At 37.7% G+C, this 25,032-nt stretch overlaps 1 protein-coding gene across 1 annotated transcript in view; it reads left to right on the forward strand.

Annotated features, from left to right (window-relative positions):
• The window catches only part of LOC145981088 (adenine DNA glycosylase-like), a 75,468-nt gene that overhangs the window by 24,834 nt on the left and 25,602 nt on the right, over positions 1 to 25,032 (forward strand). The window contains exons 2-4 of the mRNA XM_083114225.1: positions 16,192 to 16,368; positions 19,656 to 19,843; positions 21,803 to 21,991. Of these exons, the coding sequence (XP_082970351.1) occupies positions 16,194 to 16,368; positions 19,656 to 19,843; positions 21,803 to 21,991 (552 nt within the window). The 5' untranslated portion in view covers positions 16,192 to 16,193. The remainder of the gene's footprint in view (positions 1 to 16,191; positions 16,369 to 19,655; positions 19,844 to 21,802; positions 21,992 to 25,032) is intronic.

Below are 25,032 nucleotides of genomic sequence, written 5' to 3' on the forward strand. Positions count from 1 at the left end.
AAATATTGTGTGAATTGTATTATTTTATTGTTGAAATGCATGTCTTTGACACCTAACAATCAAATAGGAATCCCTTGATTGATTTGACAGTGTCATTAATATTTCATATTAAGTTTCATAGAAAATAATTGTTTTAATAGGGCTCAAATAATTTTACGGGGTGCCATGGTATTCTCTTTATTTTTTTTTTTCATATAGATTGTTTGGCTCCCGCCGCCCCATAGCTATGGCTCTGAACTTGAACTATAAGAATAGCAGACATTGCGAGCGAAGAGAGCAAGAAAATTTTACGAAATGTATTTTTATTTGTTATAAAATTTGAAATCGAGGGGGGGAGGGTAATTTCCAATCTGTGCCCCTTTCAAGTGCCCTTGGCCGTCTGGAAGAAAAATTCTTAGATTCTCCTAGTCTTGTTTTTACTTCAATGTTTGCTTCCCCTAGAATGGACTTCGTCCAAGTTCGGTGGGGGGGGGGGACAATGCCCCCTGTTCCCCTGTGGTTGCGGCACTCTTTATGAGTGTGTCTTCATCAATTTCACGTCATCACTCATTGTCACGATTAGGTAGATGTGGCAGAAAAGCAACGCTAAGTAACAAAAAGCAAATATCCACATGAATCACTATTACCAAAAGATAGACTTGGGAAACAAATATTTAAGCAGTTCAAACTTCATTTCAACACACCCAAGAAAAACATCCGAACACATTAGACACCATTAATACAAGACTACTCAAAATGTCGCAACAATTCTAGATACTGAAAATTGCAAAATCATTTCCCGAAGTCTGAATCGGGAAGGGACTATTTCCTTCCAATCCTGATACATTTATAACGAATCCCATACACCCAGGCACGTATCCAGGAATTCCTTTCGGCTGGGGGGGTTGAACACAATTTTTTTAAGGGGTATAGATTGAACCTCACAATTATATGTTTAAGGTCAGTGGTGGCAATTTGGTTCCAAAACCGGGGGGGTGCAAGGAAAGTTTACTTTCTCTTGTTAGACAAGGCTTAGGATTTAGGCCATAGTATGAAGGCAAAAAAATGGGGAGCAGCTATCCCCTAAATCGTCACCACTGTTTAAGGCAGTGATTTTAATCAGAACGTGAAATCTGAACATTTTTTACCACTAGACTCCTCAGTTTCCATTAACCTTGTGTGCCGGAACCATCTTAGTATGTATGTTCGTCCATTTCTTCTAATCAGGCATCAAAACATCTGTGTACAAGGTAACCAAAAGTGTTTTTACGAAGCTGTTACACATGCACGGGATGGACAATCAATCCACTCGACAACACAAGATTCAAATTGTGTGCTGCGAACTGGACGCAGACAGTTCTCGAATGTTTCTCTGATTCGAGCCTGAACACCACTAATGTGTCTTGTCCTCCCATGTTTGCAGCTCTTTTAAAAGCCGAAACCCACCAAATTGTTCATATTCAGGCCTAAGCACTCGCAAGTGTTCAAAATTGTCTGTCACAGCTTCCGCAGTCATATATCGGCACGAAACAAAGGAAGTCTTCTATAGAATACAGCTGGATCGCGAAACAATTACCTATTGCACAGGGAAAACCCTTCCGTTCCCAACACATCTAATGTTTCTTCTCCCAATATGATCAAATGCTTACTAATTTAGGTATCTCCAGTGACGTGCCCAAGGGAGGGTTGGTGGGGTCATAACCCCATTTGACACAGTCCTTAAAAAAATAACGTCAAAAAACAGGAATATACTCTCCCTGCCGAAAATCGTCACGCCACTCTTTATCTCGGATAAATTTTTAAAAGCAACTCACCAGAAGTTTTTTTTTTTTAATTTCGTATTGGAGACTGAAGTAAAGCATCTTTAACACGATCAAATAAATCAAGAACAAGTCCTTGAATTGAACGCTTAAAAGAAAATGATGTCGGAGACAGCGCCATTTTTCTCATTGGACCCAAGGTTCGGTCAAAGAATTTATATTTAGGAATGGTTCTAATTAACGCGTATTTATATCCTCAGTATATTCTAGAACGTTGCGCAGATAAACGATTTATAAATATTGCCAGTAGTTAGACGCCACTTATTCAAGAACATTCCCTCTCGCGCCTTCCAGAGATTAAAAATTACAACGAATCGCTCTAGGTGTGGCGATACCTTTGCTGTGCAGCTTCCAAATGCTGACAAGTCTCTACATAGTGCTCAAGTTTGCTGCGACAATACTGAAAGCTCAAGAAAAGTTGACGTGCAATATTAACAACAGCGTTATAGAACATTCTCAGTCTTGCCTTGATAAGTATTTCTCCCCTTAAATTATCGTCACATTATTCAAAAAGCAAAAATCCTAATTTTATCTAATGTAAACAGAAATATTTCCTGAAGTTGTGTGGGAGCTCAAGCCCCCTGATTCCCACCTTGGATACGCGCTAGTAACAATGACAGGGTTATAGAACATTCTCAGTCTTTTCTCGATAATTATTTCTCTCAAATTATCATCACATTATTCAAGAAGCCTAAATCCTAATTTTATGTAGTGTAAACAGAAAAAAATCCTAAGGGGGGCCTCGAGCCCCCTGATTTCCACCTTGGATACGCACTATTAACAATAACAAGGATACAGAACATTCTCCGTATTGCCTCGATAATTATTTCTCTCCTTAAATTATCGTCACATTATCTTATTTCTCACCACAAGAAACCAAAAACCTCATTTTATCTAGTGTAAACCGAAAACTTTCGGGTGGGGGGCTCGAGCCCCCTAAGCCTCCTCCTTGGATACGTGCCTGCATACACCCTAATAAATCACAAAATCAATAAGTGTCTTTGTTATATTGCTAGAGTAATACAGGATATAATTGTAAAGATTAGTGAGAATTCCAGGTAGGACGGTGTTCTGTATTTTTCACAGGGGGGGCATTAGCCCCTATGCCCCCTCGAGCTACGGGCCTGAACGTAACAATGAAAACATCCCACGGTGATGTCAGAACGCAATGTTGCTCTAGCGTTGTGCGATAAGGGAGACCCGGTCTCGCGTTGTGCGATAACTATATAATGATTGTGCGATAACTATATAATGAAGATGAACCCCTTTTGGACAAAAACATCTTCGATGATTGTTGACGAATGATTTTTCAATTGTGTTTAACATAGTCAAGGAATGGTATACTATATATTATCAATTCCATTTTCATTGGGGGGGGGGGGTAAAAATAATTTTCTTTTGCCAGGGATACAATTTTTGTGATCGGGAAATCCCCCTGCATCACCCCCTTTCATTCGCACACTGCACGCACTAGTGCCATCTGTTAGGAAATAAGCGAAGCATTGGGAAATTTGTACGCCAAATATAATTTCGTCGTTCAAAGAATAGTAAGTTGATTATTGCAACGTATTGTCTATTGTTTTAACTATATTAGAAGAGATCTATTATCTTAGAGTACCCAACGGTGCAAATGGTTACTTAGAAAAAGTATAATCTACACGCTAATTATCCATGACCCAATTTCCGAGATGTTATACGTAAAGCTGGGGGCTGTGGCGGACCCCTGTAATCCAGCTACCGCGGAGGCTAGGAACCTGGAAGGGGTGAGGGTGCATCCCTAGTTGTGAAGGGATCATGTGTTGATTAACACCCGCGAGGGTCCGGAGTTGCTGCCGGAACAAGCATGCATTCTTGCATGCACCCTGACGACCTGGCTAGCCAGTGATAGCTGACTCCGGTGTTAATCACACAATTCTCCCCCTGACTTGTTCCTTTTTTAAATTTAAGGTTGCGTGTTCGAATCCTGAGCTTTTTTTTTTTCATCAAACTTTTTTTTGCCTGATAAAAGAGACTGAAATAAAGAAAAAGTGTGGATGTAATGATATATATGTTAAATATAGTTCGAAGTGGAGGGGGTGCGGGCACAGAGCATACGGAGTGCTAGTTCTGGGTGTAACCTAACCTATTAATACGCCTACATACTTTTTTCGTTAGTTGTGTTACCTCTGTGTTTGCAGAGGAAATTGCACATAAATTGGAAATCAGTAGATGGGTGACAAAAGTGGGGAGGGGGGGGGGTGCGAGGACAGTTTTCATTTTCTTCGTAGACGAGGCTTAGCATTAAGAGGCAATAGTGTGGGGGTTAACTGTACCCCTACGCACCCCTAATCGCTGTCACAGTTTGAAATGAATAAATTGTGTAGTTGTTTTGAATCTGTTGTACGAAACCAGTGGCGCAACCACAGGGGGGGGCATTGCCCCCAACCTTCGACAGAAGTCAATTCTAGTGGGGCAAACATTGACGGCCAAGCGCACCTGCAGGGGGGCACAGAGGAGCAATTCCCCCCTTCGGTTTCAAATCTTATGCATTTTAAAATACATTTAGCAAAATTTTCTTCCTCGCTTCGCTCGCAAGGCCTGCTTGTCTCGGTATCATCAGGTTCAGAGCCGTAGCTAGAAGGCGGCGGGAGCAGTGTTGCCACATGAAGGGGAATTTCCCTTTTTGAAGGGAAATTTGGAGGTAATTTTAAGGGAAAAGGGAAATTCGATGAAAAAATAGCGAATTTTCAGGGAAATATTAAGACAGACTCAATATTAATTATATTAAACATTATAAGAGATTCCAGTTTTGAAAATGAGATTTTTCTTAAAAAAAAAAATGTCGTTTACTTTGTTCTGAGAGGAAGGGTGGAATTTGGGTTGGTCCACAACTGGCTACCGTTTGGAGCTGGAGGTTATTGACCATTCACATGGGGATGAGTGATGATATGATGAAATTTATGAATGGACACTCACAAACAGCCATCCCAGGCCGGGATTTGAACCCGGGACCACTGGCGTCGTAGCATTTCAAAGTTAAATTGTTTAACATTTTATACATACATACGAACATGGACCAACGATAATATTTATTATTATTATTATTATTATCATTATTAATTCTTTAGATGAAGGGAAAAAATGGGCGAAAAAGGGAAATTTTACCCCTAGCAAAGGGAAATTGTGCTTACAGATTGTGGCAACACTGGGCGGGAGTCGGCCATGGATGCCGAGCGATCTAAATGAAAAAAAGTTGTAAAGTGAGAATGCCATGGCGTCCAGTGAAATTATTTGTGCCCTATTATACCAATATTATTTCAATTGCAAAAATGGGATATAAAAATGTTCTTGCTCGCTTCGCTCGGAATTTAATTGTTTTCTTTAATGTAATGTATTCAAATAATATGTGTACACAATGTTAGCATGTTGCATTTGTATTTTCTTATTATATGTCGCTCCATGTTGCATATGTGTAAAACATTATGTTGTAAATGAAAGTTATACATGTTTTACATACAAAAAGAATTATCTTCGGAATGCATTTATCCAGTGGCGTGGCGTGGATTTTTAAAAGTGTTAACCGGTTATCAGTAGGACATTTAAGGGAGACTTGGGCGCCTCCCCACCTCATGCCCCCCCCCTCCCCAATGTCTTCCAAGTAGTTCATATAATATTAATCTGGTACGTATGCAATTCAATACTAAATTTTGGTAAAGTTATTAATCAGAAAAAAAAATGTTGACATAAGGACTAAAGTGAAACCGCAAACATTGGTTGTTGACACAATAATACGTAATTTGATACTTACAGAAACATCGAAGGCTACTTATAGAGCAGATCAATCCGACTTTGAAAATAGTTATATGATGCTGGGATCCCGGGTTCGAAACCTAGCTTGGGCATGGGCGTTTGTGATGTCTATTCATCAATTTAATCATATCATCACTCATCCCCATCTTCGCAAATTAGCCAAAAGTGGCACAAGCGAAGCAAAATCAATCAAATCAAATCAAAAAACTTCTATGATGCTGTCATAAAGAGAAGTTTTTCATTTGAATTTGAATTTTTGGGTGCGTCATGGTCCATGTTATCCACATCTGAATTCGACACGTTTCTTTTTGTTTTTTTCACCCGAAAATAGAGTACATGGCCAACAAAAGAGTTTCGACAACTGCACACATCCACATAACCACGGATAGTGGTTATACCACGAAACATTGAAATGTCGGTCATATCCAGCAGACGACTTGGTTTTTAAATCGTTCAAAATAGGCTTTGGCCTCCCTTTCGCCACAATTTCGATGTTTTCTGCAAAATAACGAACCGAAAGATTGCTTCAAAATATCTTCTATCGCACGATTACACACACACTGTCCAGATAGGATGAACCTGCCACCTCGGAACTCGGAGCAAGCTTCATAAATTAATTGACAATGCCCGAAAACAACATAAAGACGAAAGACACCAGTCACAAAACTCCCACTGCACAGTCCCTCCCACAAACCGGTGTTTACTTTTGTAACACGTGAAGCACCCTCCTTGCCCCCTCCCCTCTCAGCATCGGCCCTTCCCCAATATTTCCTTCGGAACCTGCAAGATGTCCAGTTCTATTAATGTTGCCATCTTAGTTCATTTGAAACCAGATTTGCCCAAATCGCGAAACATTTTCGTTTCAAATAAGACGTATGTAGAGTAGATGTAGTCTTCATCTGTTTCCTAACTACTCCCACTCCCATGTTTCGCTAAATCCACTGAAATCTCATTTCTGACACCACTACTATTTCGTATATTTTACGTCCTTTGCTACCTTTAAGGCTTTCGCTTTATAGGATAATCGTGACGATGACGATGCGTGGTGAATTATTGAAATAAAATTATTATTTCTTTGTGTATGTAATTATTAATTTTTATAATTATGTAAGTAAAATAATAACAACGAACATTGAAATAACCATTTCTTGCTGAGGATTCGAACCTGCGACACCTGACACTTCAGAGCGTGCTAAGATAACAATCGGGAAATTATGCTTGTAAGTATTGTTTTCACCCAAAAACAGTTCTACCACCTCAAAAACATTGCTTCAATCCGAAATTATTGCATTCCTGCGACAACGTATGTCAATGTCAATCTGTATTATCAACAATTATCACAAATTCCTGTAACCTAAATAATATTATATGTGTGAAATATAGAATTTTAGGTTGACATTTTTAGAAGGACAGCGGACCCCTTGACCATACCCATCCCTCTCCTCTCCTTCTCGCCCATGATGTCGAAGAAGGACAAAGAGGACTTTCATAATCGCTGATATTTAGTGTAAATACAAAATATCACTTGGTAGTTTGCTTTTGCCCCAGTGTGATTTGATTTTTTTAAATTTTGATTTGGCGATTTAAGTCCACTTCATGAACAGTAATGCTAATCGGGACAGTTTAAAGTTGGATCCGAACCACTTGTGCCTCCACCGGGTACCGGAATCCCTTGATTATAAGGCGGCGACGCTACTAACACTGCGCCATCGTTCCCCAGTGTGACTGGACACCTTCAGAGTAAGATAGACCCGATTAGGCGACTTAGCTCTTTTCTGTCAATTGAATATGGCAACACTGGTATGTTTCCTGTAAGGATCACCGGCAACTGTGCCGGCTAAACAGCCGCCTCCTCCTCCCGCCATAACAGTCTTTACCGCTACGCCAAGTCTTCCTTTGGTGGGCTCAGGGCCCTTCCCTCATGTTGCCTGTGGAGCGTACCGGATCAGTCCTCCTCTTCGCTTTTGCGGTGTCAGAAAAAATGTCAGTCTGCAATGTTTACTTTACGACAATATTACCAGTTTATGTACGTAATAATATTTTAAGACAGGTTCTTCAATTCTTTATATTTTAGTGTTACCTGCGGTAACAGCGGCTACATGCACGCCACGCCTCTGCATTTATCATTCATTTTCTGCCATTCGAAATACAGTTTGTGTGCTTGTTTTTCATTATTAGCTAATGTGAAATTGACGGTGTTGAAAAAATATTTCAAATAGTTTTTCCAAACAAATGCTTTAGTACCGACTTCTATCATAGAGGAGCTTCTATCCCCTTTTTGCGTAATTTATGAGGATGATAATGTTTTTTTGATACTACTACTACTACTAGTAATAATAATAATAATAATGCCATTATTATTATTATTGGTACGTTTATCGCGGTACTTGTCCCCCCAGACAAAAATCCGTGGTTGCGCCTCTGTAGGAAACCAGGTTTATTTGTAAATAGTCTCTGAACCACAGAGAGGGGAAATATAGGAAGGGAGGCGGGGGCAAAGAACAATGGTGAAACGGAAGTTTGAATTTTTAGTGATTTTCGACTGCTTAACCTATTTACATGCGCATTTCTGCTATTATATGCATGCCTACGTGGATAGGTTAGGTAGGTCAGATTTGGTGCTGTTGCATGTATCTACCAAGTTGCTAAGACTAGCTGCCATAGGCGTGTGCAGACCCTCTGGTTAAGGGGGCTAAAGGCTCATGAAAGTTCAGTCGGAGAAAGAAAAACCACATTCAATCTGTTTTATTGTATTGATGGGTACTAAACGGGGGTGTATATAATGTGTGCCCGGAACAGGGTTGGCATGTTTAAAACAAAAGTGTTTAAAACACTTTGTTTTAAACGTTTAAAACACAAGGCTTTGTTTTTTTTACAAATGTTTTAAACGTTTAAAACAATGTGTTTTAAACATGTTTTTTTTAGAAGTGTTTAAAACACATTTTGGTACTTGATATTTTATAATCTATGATATTTTTTTGTTTGGCAACCCTGTTTTTTCATTGAATCTGTGTCAATTAATCCGTGCTTTATGGGTCTCACTTATCGCACAACACTTGACCAACCTTTTGTTCTGACCTCACGGGAGAAAGCTTTTTAATTTTAGGGCACATGCCTACGTTGCAGGGTTGGCATGTTTAAAACAAAAGTGTTTAAAACACTTTGTTTTAAACGTTTAAAACACACGGCTTTGTTTTTTTTACAAATGTTTTAAACATTTAAAACAATCTGTTTTAAACATGTTTTTTTTACAAGTGTTTAAAACACATTTTGGTGGTAGATATTTTATAGTCTGTGATAATTTTTTTGTTTGGCAACCCTGTTTTTCATTGAATCTGTGTCAATTAATCCGTTCTTTACATGTCTCACTTATCGCACAACACTTGAGCAACCTTATGTTCTGACGTCACAGGAGAAAGCTTTATAATTTTAGGCTATATGCCTATGATGTTAGGTTAGGCAGGCTAGCAATGTATGCACAAGGTAGCAAGATGTTGTGCGACAAGAAAGACCCGTGCTTTACTGTAGAAATCGAAACCTCTCAGTTCCTTGTTTCGTATCGTCCTGTAAGTTTGAGACTGGTGGAAGCTTGAAATGGAAACTAATATCTAAATACACAATGCGTGATTTTGATCGTGACGTGATTTTTTTTCTTTTGCGATACGATTCATTGGTTTGTATAACTGAATGAAGCGCAGATGCTTACTTTTGGAAACATAATTTTGTACTTTGAAAAAAATCATCTGGAGAATCTATTATGACACTGCAGGTTGTTTTCTGCTATATAAACTGTTCAGGCAGCAGGAAATATTTCACCGTGATTTTTTCAGGACGAGGATAGGAATTCTATAATATTTAGTTTCTTGAAATTTAGATGAATATAAATCCTAACCTACTTCAGTAGTGGCGGAAAAGGGGGGCTATTACCCACAACTTTTGTCCCTGCAGTCACGGCCGCCGACTTGTCAAAATTATTGGGGGGGGGGGCTCTGATCACTGAAATAAATTATTGAATGACTCACTCTCTCCCTTTTTTAAGTTTTGGCCACAGTGTTCGGAATCTCATAAAAGTCCGATCCGGACTTCGGGAAATGATTTCCCGAATTTTCGGGATCCCGTGCAGTCGGGAAATACCGAATGCTCATTTGAAAATGTCGTTATTTCTCGACGTTTTCTGCATTGTCAATTTCTGGAACTTACCGTAAATTGTTAGTTTTTAATCCAGAAATCACTTAAAATGAAAATGACGTGTATAATTCGAGATTTTCAGAGCTTCGGGAAATTTTGAACATTTCCCGACTCAGTAGGGAAATTGAAAATTTTTCCCGTCCCGCACACCCCTAATAAAAGCCCATGAATTCCTCAAAAATGTCATTTTTTTATTCACAGTTCGAATGCAGAATATTAATTGTCCACGGTTGGATATGTCACAACTTTCGTCAACCATAGTAGCAAAATATTCCCGACTTTTATTATCTGCTACCACGGAGCGCAAAACAGATCTCCCTAATATATCAATGATCTCGTTCTGAATGTCATGCGAGAGCCATTTGTAGCCCGAACGTCCCATCCACTACCCTAGTTCATGCACATCGTCTTTTGAAACTCATGTTTAGTAAAAATTTTAACAATACTCATAATTACATACTTAGTATATACTAGTAATAAATCATGAGTTTTGCTGTCTCTGGTCATAGCCTCCCCAAAGTTGATGGTTTAGCGGTTTTAGTCCACCAAAGTTGATGGTGTAGAAAATTTTAAATGTGTATTAAAAGTTAAGTTCATGTGGCACAGTTCAGAGTAAACTTTACAAGAGAAGCAAAATAATACATTAGATCTTCTTAAGCAAAATTATTTGGGTGGCTCTGCCCCCACATTGTTAATATTGGGGGGCTCGACCTCCCCCTTAAGCCCCATGGAGTCGGCGCCTATACCTGCAGTAGAGGTGTGCGAGATCCCGAAAAGTCGGGACCGGGATCGGGAAAGAAAATTTCCGTCCCGATCCTGACTTTCCGACGTTTTGGGATCCCAAGCAGTCTGGAAATTCCGAATGGTCATTTTAAAACGTCGTCAATTCTAGACATTCTCTGCATTGTGGTTTTGTACCAGAAGTGCAAAAACAAGCACTTAAGATGGAAATTACATGTAGAATTCGAGATTTCAAGAGCTTTGGGAAATTTCGAACACATCCCGCCCCGAAAATTTTCCGACTTTTTCGGGAAATTGAGAATTTTCCCCGTCCCGACCCAAAAAATTCTGTACCCCACACCCCTACCCTGCAGTATGGTAAACCTTATCTCCAAAGGTAAATAAACTGTCCTTGTCGCCATTGTACTCATAAAAATGAGTATTTTTTCTCTTTAACGACTTTAACTATAATTTACTGGGAAAAGGTTGAATTTGTTTTGTTTAAAACATGTTTAAAACATGTTTTTTTTAACTCATGTTTAAAACTATGTTTAAAACAAAAAAAAAACATGTTTTAAACAAAAATAAACAGTTTGTTTTGTTCTTTTTTAAAAAAACACAAATTTTGCCAACCCTGGCCCGGAACCACGGAAAAAACACTATTAGAAGAATTTCAGGTTCCGTGGCACAAAAGCTCTCTGTTCCCCTCCCCCTTTATTTTCATTATACTTAGTTCAGGCTAATTTACATGTAAACATCGTACAGTAGATTCAAGGCAACTATAATGTATTCATTTCCAATCTGTGACCAATTTATTTTGCGACCACATAGGTGTAACAGAACTACGCTCGCAAATAAAATGCATGAATCTTAATAATTAATAACTAATTTGCTGCAGAACGAAGTGACAGTCCAATCACATAGGAAATATACCCCCATAGTTGCTTGGAACTTTCGTCGGCTTGAAAATACTTTATTTCTTAAAGAGAATAATATTGTATTATTTAATAACGGTAATAAGATTTCTCTACACTAAATTTCTAAGTGAGAGTTTTGGGAGGGGCAACTACTCTCCCTTGCCCCCCCCCGTGCGGTAAGTGACACCTAGCAACGGTTTGTGTACATCCAGTCCGTCTGTAGAATATAATCTGTGCCCAGTCGTTTCCAAATTCCATGTGCTGTCTGATTCTGAGCAGGCAACTTCACTCTCGTGTATATTTCCTGTACAACTACAACACGACTATGTAAAGAAGTGATAGGCTTTAAAACTTACAAATTATGCACGTGTGATCTGTGTGAAATTGAATATGAAATTTGTGCCAAGCCAATGAATTGCTTCATGTACTTTAAACTTTAAAACCAGTGAAATTTTTTTTTGAGTGGTAAGCCAAAAGTTTTCAATCAACTTTGTTTGAGACGATCTGAAATATAAATATGTAAATGTACAAATTGTGTTGCGCCATGTACATATTTGCTACTTGAGCGGGAAATTAGGTGATGTTCATTGATATGATAACACCTTTAATTATTTGATTTTTGTTATTTAGTTTCGCTTTTCTTCTACTTTTAGCTAATCGCGACGATGAGGATGAGAGGTATGATGAGATTGATGAAGGGACACTCGCAAAGAACACCCATACCCAGGCTGAGATTCGAACTCTGAACCCTGGAACATTTAATGAAAGCGGCCCGAGTTCAGTTTGTTTAATTCCGAATTTATCGTGGCGCACAGCATTTCTTGCATGGTTCGATTTCTAATTATGTCTTAACTTATACTTGAGAGTCTTAGTGATTACTTACTGCAAGTTTTCTGAAGAACGATTTCCCTTTACATATGGGGAAGACTCGGGCACATCAATTGCTTTCAAATTCGGCATACTCACTAATTTTGGCCTCGTAATCACGAATCTGCAGTTAAAATTTGGGGGTCACGTCTAGAAATTGCAAAATAAGTCGAAAAAAGTGGGTCCGTGAACGGAGTAAACACCCTTGATTTATGAAGAAAATAACTATTTTCTGCAATGATTAGCGTTTCAAAACTATGTTTATGATGCCTCTTTTTTAACTATGCTTGCCTAACCTAACCTTACCATGAATGGTTCATGGGGCAAACATGTTTTCCACATTTACGCAAGATGCCATTTTCTCACATGCAAATCAATGCTCCATGCAACAGGTCTCGCTTATTGGACAACACTTGAGCAATGTTGTGTTGTTAGTGTATGGAGAATCATAGCGGTAATTGACAAGGTTATTTTGCAATTTCTAGACGTGACTGCCAATTTTTAACTGCAGATTAATGATTACGAGGCCAAAATTAGTGAGTATGCCGAATTTGAAAGCAATTGGAGATACTTCCGATATTGTAAATTCATATCACCAATTTTATTGTATTATTTCATAGCCAACATTGTTTTATTACTTTTTAATAGAAAAATAAACAAAAAAATCTATCTTCTAGTACATGGAAACATTTTTACACACAAAAATAAGTTCTTTTGAAAGTTAAAGGCGTTAAACAAAACATTGGTAATATGTCCAATCCCCCATGCTTTTGAACAATGTCTTATTTTTATTAATCATTCAATATTATGTACGTATGGTAACAGTTCAGATTGTTTCATGATTTTTCAAATTCTCCTAAAAGAGACTGAGTTATCTTAGAAATTTTGGCAATGATTGTCACTCAAAATTTGAACCTTCCTTAAAGTAATGAGCAATGTTTGGATTTTAAGAAAAGTCATTTTTGTTGAAAAAAGAGAAGAAAAAAACTTAAAAATTACCTTATGCAAGTATGCTCGCTTCCCATGGACAAGGCATTCTCTGTTGATAGAAGTGACAGTAAGTATTGTACACTAGTGGGAATGAATGTAGAAGTAAATTGGAATTTTCCTGAAACTAATCGGCACAGTTTTTATTTTCAAAAAGTCCAATTTATGGGAAAAAATAAGATGTATGGGGTACCTTGCACAAAACTCCTAATTTTGCATGCATGATGCATTCCATTGACTACTACTGCTATTCACCTCTTCCTCAATGTTTGCAGGAGGCTCAAAGGGGTTTTGTGCTTGAGATAAGCAGTAGCACTATCGGTAGTAGAAAGCATGTAGGGATCTTATTTTAATGCTCACCTTCCTCACCTAACCAAAAGAAATAATAATAATTACGATTATTATTACGAACAGATTCCGTGAACGGAGATCAAAAGCTTCTTCGTACCTTACACATGTGACCTAGGTAGGAAGGGCAGTTCGTAACTAAGACAATAGTAGACGAATGGCCATTGCCAAGTACAGAATTACATAGAAGTATATGGAAGTGAAAAACCAGTGTCAAGAAAACATGCAGTAAGTAATTGCTAAAACTCCATAGTTCGTGTAAATTAGAATCTAATCATGTAAAAAATGCATATGTAACATGGTGAAATCGCAATAAAACAATAGAAACTTGGGCCACCATATCTCTTGTTTTGCAAAAACTGACATAATATTGTTGGTAGTAAATTAAGTTAAATGGGCTGTGTTTCTTAAAAATGCCAGAGCCTTCCTGATGGCGCTGTGGTAACGTCATTGTCTTATAATCAAGGGCTCCCGGGTTAGATACCTGGTGGAGGCACATAGTGGTTCAGATCACACTTTAAACTATAGGTCCATTCCTGGCTAGCCTTCTTGGCATGAAATGGATTTAAAACAAAAACTCAAAAATTTTATAATGACAGATCATGAATACTCATGTGTTTTCCAGGATTGACCATCATCCGGTAGTTTTGTGCCACATATTTTTCACTTCAAGGGTCCCATGAGGCTAACATCTAGTAGCAGGAGTTGATGCATTACATGAGAGGGTCAAGAGTACTGTTGAAATCTGCCCCACAAAGCTATGACAGATATCCACACATCATAGGAAAAAGCTACGAGATATATATGTGTTTCACAATAATAGCACACATACCTATCCATAAGCATATATATATATATATAATATACTATAATCAAACTCTCCTCTTAACATCCTAGGTGGTCATCTTCTTGCAATGGTAAAGGTTCCAATTAATTATGATTTTTTTTCAAGTTCTCCTTGCAGAGAGACTGATTATCGTAGAATTTTGGCAATCACTGTCACAGGAAAATTTGAACCTTCTTTAAAGGAGTGGACAGTATTTTGATTTCGAAAACAAGTTATTTATGTTGGAAAAAAACAACTTAATAATTACCTTACGCAAGCATGTGCGCTCCCCATGGATAAGGCATTCTCTGTTGATAGGTTATAGAAGCAACAGTAAGTATCGTAGATTAGTGGGAATGAATGCAGAAGTAATGTAGACCCCCTTTTTTAAAGAAAACATTTAGGGATATTATTTTGATGTTAAGAGAACTAAACCTCACCCACCTAACCTATCCATGAGAGTATTAATTTGTAACCAAAATTATACTAAACAAATGGCTGTTGGCAAGTACAGAATTATGTAGAAGTACGTATATGGAAGTGAAAAACCAGTGTCAATGAAACACGGAGTAAGCAATTGCCAAAACTCCACAGTATGTTTCAACAGACTTAAATCAAAACAAACCATGTAAAAACTGGATACATAGCATGATGGAATCACAATAAAACATAAGAAACTTGGGCCCTTGCAACTTTTGAGAAGAACTTTCATGGAGTTAGATATTCTCACCTTGAATGTTCATGAGCTGATGAATGGTCTGACTACAAGCTGACAGGGCATCTTCAGTGCTGTCATGTACTACCACTGCTGTCAGCTCCACACAATTTCTTCAATTTGCAGGGTGTCTACTCACCGGGAATTCTTTGAATTCCATGAATTATGCATGGATTTGTCTCCGTAGACATGATAAATTGCAACTTTTATTAAATCAAGTTTTTCACAGTTCAGCTTTTATTTTTATCGAGGAAGGAAAAAAAGCTGCGTGGAAAATAAAACAGAATTCTCTTAATCTGTTTGCTTTCTTAGTGTCCTTTGCAGAACAATGCATCTGACAGGTGGAAGATTATTGCAAGATTAGATATCTTGAAATTGATTAGTTAAATTTGGTTCTTTGTCTGGGAACATCAATTCGTTTGTCATCTTCAATACGGACTGCTGTTGCACATGGAGTGTTAGGTTAGGCAGTTCATAGTGCTCTTAGAGAAGAAAATGCTGCTAAATGCTTTAGATGACTGATCACATAATATTTGGTCTCAAGCACAATTCCCCTTTGAGTCTCACCTGAAAAAATGCAAAAAAAATCTTGCCAGAGTTGATTTGAAACCAAGAATGCCTGCTCACGCAAACTACATTTCAAATCCTAGTTTCTCAAGTAACTAATACTTAGTGAAACTTTTGACTGCTAATTACTTTCTCCAAGCTTTTCACTTTCTCCCACAATTGTTTTTGGTATTCAAATGCATTTCCTAACACTCCTATAAAACATGCAAAACGTCATTAAACAAATTGGAAATCTGCAGACTGCGCAAGCATACTTTCCTGAATATTTAGTAATATTTTGTTGCAGCTTTTATCGTGACTTATTTTGCACATAACTACATGCTAATTTTATTATTTTATTTTTATGTTCTATCAATTTATACAATGATACTAGTTTCTTACACGTGTGTCCATATGGATGTCAACCACATATTAAAAAGTTTTAGAATCAAATTTTAACTCCATAACTGGAAAAGTTATTTATTGTAGGTATGGCAAAAAACAAGATGCAGAGTTTTAGTACCAATCATGCTTTTCATCAGATTACTATAGATGAGGTCGTTAATTTAAGATCCGATCTTTTGAAGTGGTATGATGTGCATAGAAGAAATTTGCCCTGGAGAAGAGATGCAGGAAAGATTGATGTAGATGATAGAGCATATGCAGGTAAGTGAACTGTGTCTATTGATTATACTTTTTAAAAAGTTTGTTTCTGGTGTCATCCAATATATTCAAAATGTGGGTATCATATCTTAATCTAAATTGTACATGCACATAGTGTTTTTACTGTTGTGTGAAATAGTGTGATTAGTTTCATATTTTGCTGGCCCCTGTGGCGGAGTAGTTAGCACATCACGCTACGACACCAGGGGTCCTGGGTTAGAATCCTGGCCTGGGCATGGATATTTGTGGTCCATTCATGAATTTCATCATGTAATCACTCATCCCCATCTTCGCAAATTAGCCAAAAGTGGCACAAAAATCAAAGTAAAATAAAGCAAATCAAATCACAAAATAAAGCTTCATATTTTACAGTATGTTTGTTTATTTACATAAATATTCTGTGTTGGTTAAATGTTATGTATTCATAAATATAAACCCTTAAAAGTCCTAACCTGATTGTTATTTTCTTTATATTCAGTAAAATACACCATTTTAGGTTAAGACACACTTTTTGGGAACTTTCATTTTAGCCCTAGAAATGTAACCTGTTTTGTGCGAAATGTTAAAAGCTAACCATTAGTCTGCTGGACTACTGATTTCTTCAGAATTAGAACACAGCATAAATTTTGCAAGACACATTTTATTTACTACAAAAGTTAGTATTTACTTAAAAAGACTTGAATAGGAATGCAAAATTACAATTTTATATGTCTTCTCTGCACTCAAAACAACGTTGACTGGTGTCACCTCACAGAGCTTTGGATGTATCGGGCCATCTTCCTCTTGCTTGATGGGCAGAATGCACAAATCTTCCTTCCTTGTTGTTGAGCAACTGCATTCTTTTTTGCATCAGGATGTTAGCAAAATCTTGCGAAGTTGTCATGGAAGTTTTGGTGTATGTAGAGACTAACGTTTTGTCGACTGGATGACTCAAAATTAAACACACGCTGAAGGAACGCTTTTAATAGGACACCGATACTTCCCTGTCAGTCTCTCTGACCCAAATAAAGTTAGACAGTGGAAGGGGGTGAAACAAGAAAACGGTGCCACATGCGCCACCAGTGGCGTCGTGTGGAGTAAATCCTTGGGTGTTCACAGTCAGCCTAAAATCAAATAAAGTTTACACCCCTCACTCAGACCAAAGGGCTACAAACACACAGAGAAAGCAATTATTGATCACCATCACAGAGAAGAGTGAACCTAAGTGAAATTGGTTAATCGAGATACAAAGGGCGAAATTTTAACCAAGAATCGAAGCTAAGATTCCTTTTTCCTCTTCTAGTGCCTTTGCCAAATGTTGAAGAAATGTAACATACAAGTACGAACATAACAGCGCAGGTTTTATCGAGTATACGAACCTGGGACTTTGTATGTGTAGTGCATTGTGCTAGACACACTGCCAGAGTGCTTAGCGAAAACACATTTACAAATACATGCCAATTTTAATTATCGTATCCGCTCAACACCCTCTCCCCTCTGTCGCCCTCAAAAACATGGAAAAATTAAAGTCAAACAATGCAAAAATTATTTTGCAAATTTGAATTATTGAAATTCCTTGCATTTCTCCTCGCCGAACTTTGTGGCAGAGTGGTTTAGCGCAGCATCCTACAATGCTAGGGGTCCAGGGTTTGAATCCCAACCAGGGCATGGATGTTCTTTGTCAATGTCCCTTCATCAGTTTCATCATATCACTCATCCTCATCTTGGCAATTAGCCAAAAGTGGCGGAAAAGCGAAGTAAAATAAACCAAACCAATGAACAATTACTTTTCTCTTTATTGTAGTTTTTGAAATTTCTTTTCTTGCTCCACTCTCATTTTAGCTAATCATGATAGCATCGAATAGGTTCTTTTTTTTAAATAGCTATTTGTAATTTCACAGCAGCAACCCTTCGTTCATAAGTCTCTGGCAATGCTCAAATTTCATGATGAGAATTGTAACTCGCGAAACTTAAAAATTATTGTTTTAAAGCTTATCTGTATGAGTTTATAACAATTAGAATTTATTTTCCAAAATATGTAATTGGTAATTATCCATACTTGTTTTACATGTGTACCAAAATAAATATTATTTTCTGCTAACAGTGTCTTAGTCTTTTTCGTTTTGACTCTTCTACATTATATAAAGGTTTAAGCAACATATTTTAACTATCAATGTAAGTGTAAATCTGCTCATTTTGGTGATATAGTGGTTTAGAACTTAAAACCTTCACCATGCAAGGTTTTGGGTGCACGACAACTATTTGCAATGGAGTTGTTAAGGAGGTTTGCAGCCTTAATTTTTGGTGAAATGTATTGGAGAAGAAAGATATTAGGCTAAAACATCGAAGATCTTAGGAATTACTATAACAAAGCAAACAGTGCCTGCATTATATCTTAACTACTGCTTGCTCTTCCCCAATAGAGAAGTTAAACGAAACTAAAAATAAAATACCTCGACTGCTATCTGCATTCTCCGAACAGTTGCTGCCATCTTTTGACAGTGTTCTTTTGGAAGGTGCACGTGCTCAGATTTCCAGTTTTCCCCCCTTGGTTTCTCTCGGCTCCTTTGGTAGAGCTAGAACACAGGAAGAATACAGCAAAGGGAGTTCACACAGTCAGATGTGTGCCAGGCACTCGCTGCCTAACCTGGTGAGCTTTTCTTGTCAACAGATTGGGAAATTTGAAGCATTGTGAAAAATTTATGAACGAAAAATATTGCTTTGTGATATAAGTATATTGAAATGCAGTGTTTTATAGTGCAGAAAAGAAAACAAATTGAAAATTTTCAGTTTTCAGTTTGGGGGTTCATGTGCTCTGTGAACCCCCTTAAGGTGATGCCTCTGCCTTAAACCAGGCAAATTTATTTTGTCACATTATTGATCATTAATGCAAGTGTTCTGGTTTCATCCGATATTCTGTATGCCATATTCATATTTTTGTAGTTTTGTTGATTTTGCCTGTACTGAAGTGCATTTAGGTATGTTCATTCAGAAAACATCCATTCTCAGGCTGGGATTAGAACCTGGGACCCTGGCATTGTAGCATGCTGAGCTAACCACTTCACCATAGAGGATGGCATAAATTGGATGACAGGCATGTAATGGTTGGAATGTTGCACACAGGCTGACTGTGGCACATGTGTTGTGTATGTTCTTACTTCAGCAGTTTGAAAGGCCATATTGTGTTAGATAAAACCCACTGTGAATATCTTCCTGAAAAATGTTTCATGTAACAGTACTGCTTACATTGTTTTTTTCTTTCTTTCTGTAACTTGCCTTTGACTTCATGAAACTTGTTTTTTATCTTGTAGTTTTGGTTTCTGAAGTAATGCTCCAACAAACAAGAGTGGACACCGTGAAACAGTATTACGAAAAATGGTTGTCTAAATGGTCAACAGCACATGATTTGTCAACCGCAACTCTGGAAGAAGTGTACAAGATGTGGACCGGTTTGGGATATTATGCTAGAGCTAAAAGACTGTATGAAGCTGTAAAAGAGGTAGGGTTTTTCACCTTCCATTTTCAGTATACTGTATTTATTCATGTATAATGCACACTTTTTTCCTAAATTTTTGCTCCCAAAAACTGTAGTGCATATTACTATAACTAACTAACTCTCTAGCCTTCTTGAACCCGAAGGTTCAAGGCTGCAGCATCACAGACCTTCCATCAGTTCCTATCCTGAGCAAGATCTATATACTCTTTTCCATCCCTACCAATTTCCTTTAGATCCATCTCAACGTTGTCCCTCCATCTTCGTCTTGGTCTTCCTACTGGTCTCTTACCATCAGATTTCCCAACAAGAATCCTGTAAACTCTTCTTTCCTCTCCCATTCATGCCACATGGCCTGCCCACCCACCTAAGTCTTCATGATTTATTTCATTCTAATAATATTGGAACATGAATACAAATTATTCATATATTCTCCATTCACGTGGTGTCTCCCCATCCCTTTTAGGCCCAAATATTTTGCTAAGGATCTTATTTTCAAATACTCTCAATTTGTTCTTCTTTCAATGTAAAAGACCAAGATTCGCATCCATATAATATTACAGGCAAAATTACCGTTTTGTATATTTTAACTTTTAGTTTCTTAGTTTTCATCATTTTCATTTGTTAGTACTTTAATTTCGAAACTGGTTCAAACGAGTTGTTATCAATAATTAGATTTTGATTATTACTTAAAACTTTGTTTTGGCCTGTAAGCATATATGTAGTTTTCTCTTTGCTAACTTCCAAACCTATCTCTTTAGCTGCTTTGAAAAATATTTTAGCATTATTCTTAATTGTATTTACAGCATACTCGTATTACAGCGTATTCTATAACATCTGTATATGCTAACAACTGAGTCACACCGTTTAATTTTAGTCCTTTGTTAGTTTCTTTTACCTCCCTAAGAGCGTATTCTAAGGCAAAATTAAAGAGCAATTGATATAATGCATCTCCTTGTTTTAACCCATCATGAATTGTCAATTTGTCAGACATGGATTTTACTTTAACTGGTGCATACTTTTATCATATTAACAAGCTTCTTAGGTATTCCAAACTCTTATTATATAATTTATCTCTTTTGACTGAATCGTATGCTTTTTTTAAATCAATGAATACCTGATTTACAGATGTGAAAGTGGTGCAAAAATGTTGGAAAATTAACCAAGTTTATTTGTTGCAGGTTTGAGTAACGTGGCTGTAGTGTAGCAGTGTCAGTTCCCAGAAAACCGGAAATTTTCACAAATCAGGAAAAAGCTCAGCATGTCCTCTGGTATCACAAGACCCAGTCACCAATAAAAGTGCAGAGGAACTTTCAAATGTACAGAATTATTTCGTCTAGAATATCTGCCATGAATAAGTTGGTATTTAAGAAATGGAATTTATCTTCCTTTTCAAATCCTGTCAAGTCCAAGAAACATTGTATGGAAAGATGCCACCCAATGTCAAGAGCATTAATTCCAGATTCCTTGGCACTGACACTGCTACACTACAGCCACATTACTGAAACCTGAAACTTGGTTAGTTTTCCAACATTTTGGCACCGCTTCCACATCTCTACATTGCATATAGCAGATATGAATAAAGTTTGTAATCAGGGAAAGACTTCTGGGACACCCGGTATACAAATGCATGTTAGCTGTATAATCCTAATAATAAATTCCTATTTTTTCCCCCAATTGATTTTTCTCATATTTGTATCAATTTGAAACCATTCCCAATATTTCTAAATGATAGACATAAATAAAATCTAACAACATTGATGCATTTAATATTAATATTGCTGTGATAATAAAAAATATAATTTTTTGCAAAGAACTGTTCTTAGTGTGATTTTTGCCTTGAACTAACCAACATTCTGGCATGGTGCCTGGTTCACATGATTGTATTAGCGATGTTGGTGATTAAGTTTTAAATACAGCTGTAATGACTTGCAATAATTTGCATCATTGATGATATTATTAAAGGTTGTAGAGAAGCATGGAGGCAAGTTTCCAAAGTCTTCTACCCAGCTTCAAAAATTGCCTGGAATTGGGAGGTACACGGCTGGTGCTGTTGCTTCAATCAGCTTCGGTGAAAAAATTGGAGCAGTGGATGGAAATGTCATTCGGGTATTGACAAGACTACGGTGCATTGGTGCCTGCACAAGCTCAAAGGTTAGTGTTAATGCAAAGATGTTTTACTAGCATATTTTGTTAGAGGTACCTCGGCTACAGTTAAAGCTACACTTATCCAAGCTTCGAATCTCTACAAGAGTTTAGGCAAGTTCTAATGATTTAATCACTACATGATCCTTTTTTTTATTGGTGTTTGTGTATGTTCAATATTATTTTTTGTCTAGTGACAGTAATTCTTTTTAATGCAGTTTCCAATGTAACATGTTACAGGGCTGGCTTACGTGACAGGAAGCCAGCTTGCAGAATGCGGTTAATTTTAAAATCTTGTCTCTTCAAACCTGAAGGGGGTGGAAAATTCCAGTTTACTGGCCTTTTTTTTCAAATCTATGTAAGGGAGTGGATTGAGTAACGGTGGTTGGCATTCTTCCATTTTTTTGGGCAACACTGGAGACCTTTGAAGGTTTTCTCAGTGCTGGAGTGGCTAGCAGTGAACAATTTTTTTATGACCATCATCGATAGTACACACAATTTTAGATTCTTTTGGCGACAAGACAAGGTTTAGTTTCTGTGGGATATTGCTAATTTCATAATCATCCTTAGAGCCAATGAAAGGGAGCGACTTCTTAATCAGAAACAGAGTGGATTAAGGGGCATGTTTATTTTGCAATAAAACTCACTCATTGGTGAAGAGCCTTGTTTAAGGCTGTAGATTCAACACTGTCAAGGTGTCTTGTTTTTCCTTTAATCTGGGATTGAAGGAATAGTGGCAGTGGGTAAGGGAAGCAAAACACTTTAAGTTATTTCAAGAATAGTGCATAATTATGTAGTTTGTTATATATTCAGATAAAGTTTAGTGTCCTTTTGCATGGCATTTTTTTTATAGATAAAAAGGGGAGGAAATTAGAGATCCAATCCTGTATGCAAGTGACAAGTTCGAGTACATTTTAAACTATTACTGCTGGTCTAGGCCAGCTTATGAACCATTTCATTCTATATTTCAGATAAGGTATTTAATTCACTTAATTAAATAGGATCATGTCAATTTTTATGTGGGGTTATTTTTCATCTAATTTTTTTATATAATTAGTCACAAATATTTTTTTATGTATATTCTCATACTGAACATCCAGGCTATTGTTAAAAAAAGAACTGAGTTTTCCAATATCCATGGAACAGTACACTATTTTTTGCATGGTAGTTATTAATATTTTTTTATTAGCTCTAACAGTTTATTTATTATCTTTTTTTGAAGTTTAATGAATTCAATTTGCCTCAGGAAGTAACATAAAAACACAACAGTTTGAGCCAAGAGGGTTACTTTCCCTGGAAGTAAAAATAAACCATTACAACGTTTAACGTACCTACCACATATACCATTATTTAAACCCACTTGCAAAGCATTCTCATCACCGACATTCCCAAACTCTAGTCCTGGCATAGGCATGGATGTTCATTGGTGTGTGTTCCTTCATCAGTTTCATTTTAATCAACATTCATTCTCATTATGATTAGTGTACAAAGAGGCAGAAACGTGATGTAAAATAAGAAATATTAAATAAATTGGGGGGGGGGCAAAGGTGCTCGGAGCATGGTGCTGATCACATCACCTCCAAAATGCCCATAATCGAGAATGTGTGTGGCCCTACTCCCACACCCCCTAAATGTGCCTTTCATGGCATGGTGATATAAGCATGGGAAACTTTACAATTAGTGTAATTTGTGAATGCTACATGAACAAAAAGGACTAAAAGATACAAATAACTAAATGCGATGACTAAGATGCCATTTTTAGAACTTTACTCAATTTATTGTCAAATGAACTTTCTGATTATATTATTGAAAATGCATTCAAATAGGACTAAAAACTTATAAACTAACATGTTATGCTTATTTTTTTTTCCAGGAGAAGGAGAGAGATTGAGACTCCTAAATACTCAAATTGTAATGCTCAATATTAATGTTATTTATGTTGTAATGGCTTGTACATGTCTGTTTATATAAAGTGAAAGAGGATAGAGGAAACACTCACCGGGCGCAGAAAAACTTCAAATTTTTGCGACAGTATGTCAAATCTTCAGGAGTAGAGAGATGTTGTAGAACTTTGTGACAAGAACGAAGCGTTAGCGTGACCTGCAGTGTTGCCAGGTCCTGAAAAAAAGTGTTGACAGTGCCACAAAAAATATAGGTGATTCTTTCGCCAAGCTTGTCAAACTGTGAGTGGTGGTGGGGGAGCAGGTTGGGGAAAGGTGGTGGTGAGGGTGAGGATAGGGGATGAGGAACATTACTGGGTGGCCTTGTTCAGGCCTGGGGGTGTGGTTGCATTCATGGTCGATATGTAAGCCCTCTCCCATCTTCTACGTATTGAGGTGTTGATGGATTGGGGCAAGGAGTGGACGATCACTACCTGGAAGCAGTCATTAAAAGGAATATTGTGGTGATTGGTGTGAATGACAACAGCAAAGTCCAGGTTTTGGGTGGAGGAGAGGTGGTTGTTGATGCAGAGGTTCAGGGCTGTCGAGGTTTCCCCCAGGTAGAAGCTCCCACAGATGTTGCAGGTGAGGATATAAATTAGGTTAGAGCTGTAGCAGGTTCCTTTGGGGTAGAGGGTGAATTTGCCAGTGGCAGTGTGGATCTGGAGGGTGCAGGAAGTTACAAATATGGGGCAGGTTTTGCACCTTGGGCAGGTGCGAGTTGATTGTGAGTAGGTGGATTGTGGTGGACCAGGATGCTTTGGAGATTGGGAGGGCATTTGAAAACCACTCTGGGTTTGTCGGGGAAGATATTTCTAGTGTCAGGATCACTGTGCAAGATGGGAAGGAGGGAACGTAGAGTGTCTGATTTTGTTGAGGTGGGGGTGATATTGGGTGACAAGTGCAGGAGGATTGGGGGCAGGTTTCTTGGTGGGAGTGTATGAAGCAGCTCGGGATATTTGTTTGGTGACCAGGGTGTAAGGATATCCACGGTTGGTCAAGGCTTGGTGTAAGTGGAGGTTATAGTTCTGTCGGGAGGTGGCTGAGGTGTTGAGGCGTTGACCTCTGTGGGCCAGGGAGAATGGGATGGCTTTCTTGGTGTGGAACGGA

The sequence above is a fragment of the Lepisma saccharinum genome, chromosome 2, assembly GCF_977018435.1.
Source record: "Lepisma saccharinum chromosome 2, izLepSacc3.1, whole genome shotgun sequence".
NCBI lineage: Eukaryota > Metazoa > Arthropoda > Insecta > Zygentoma > Lepismatidae > Lepisma > Lepisma saccharinum.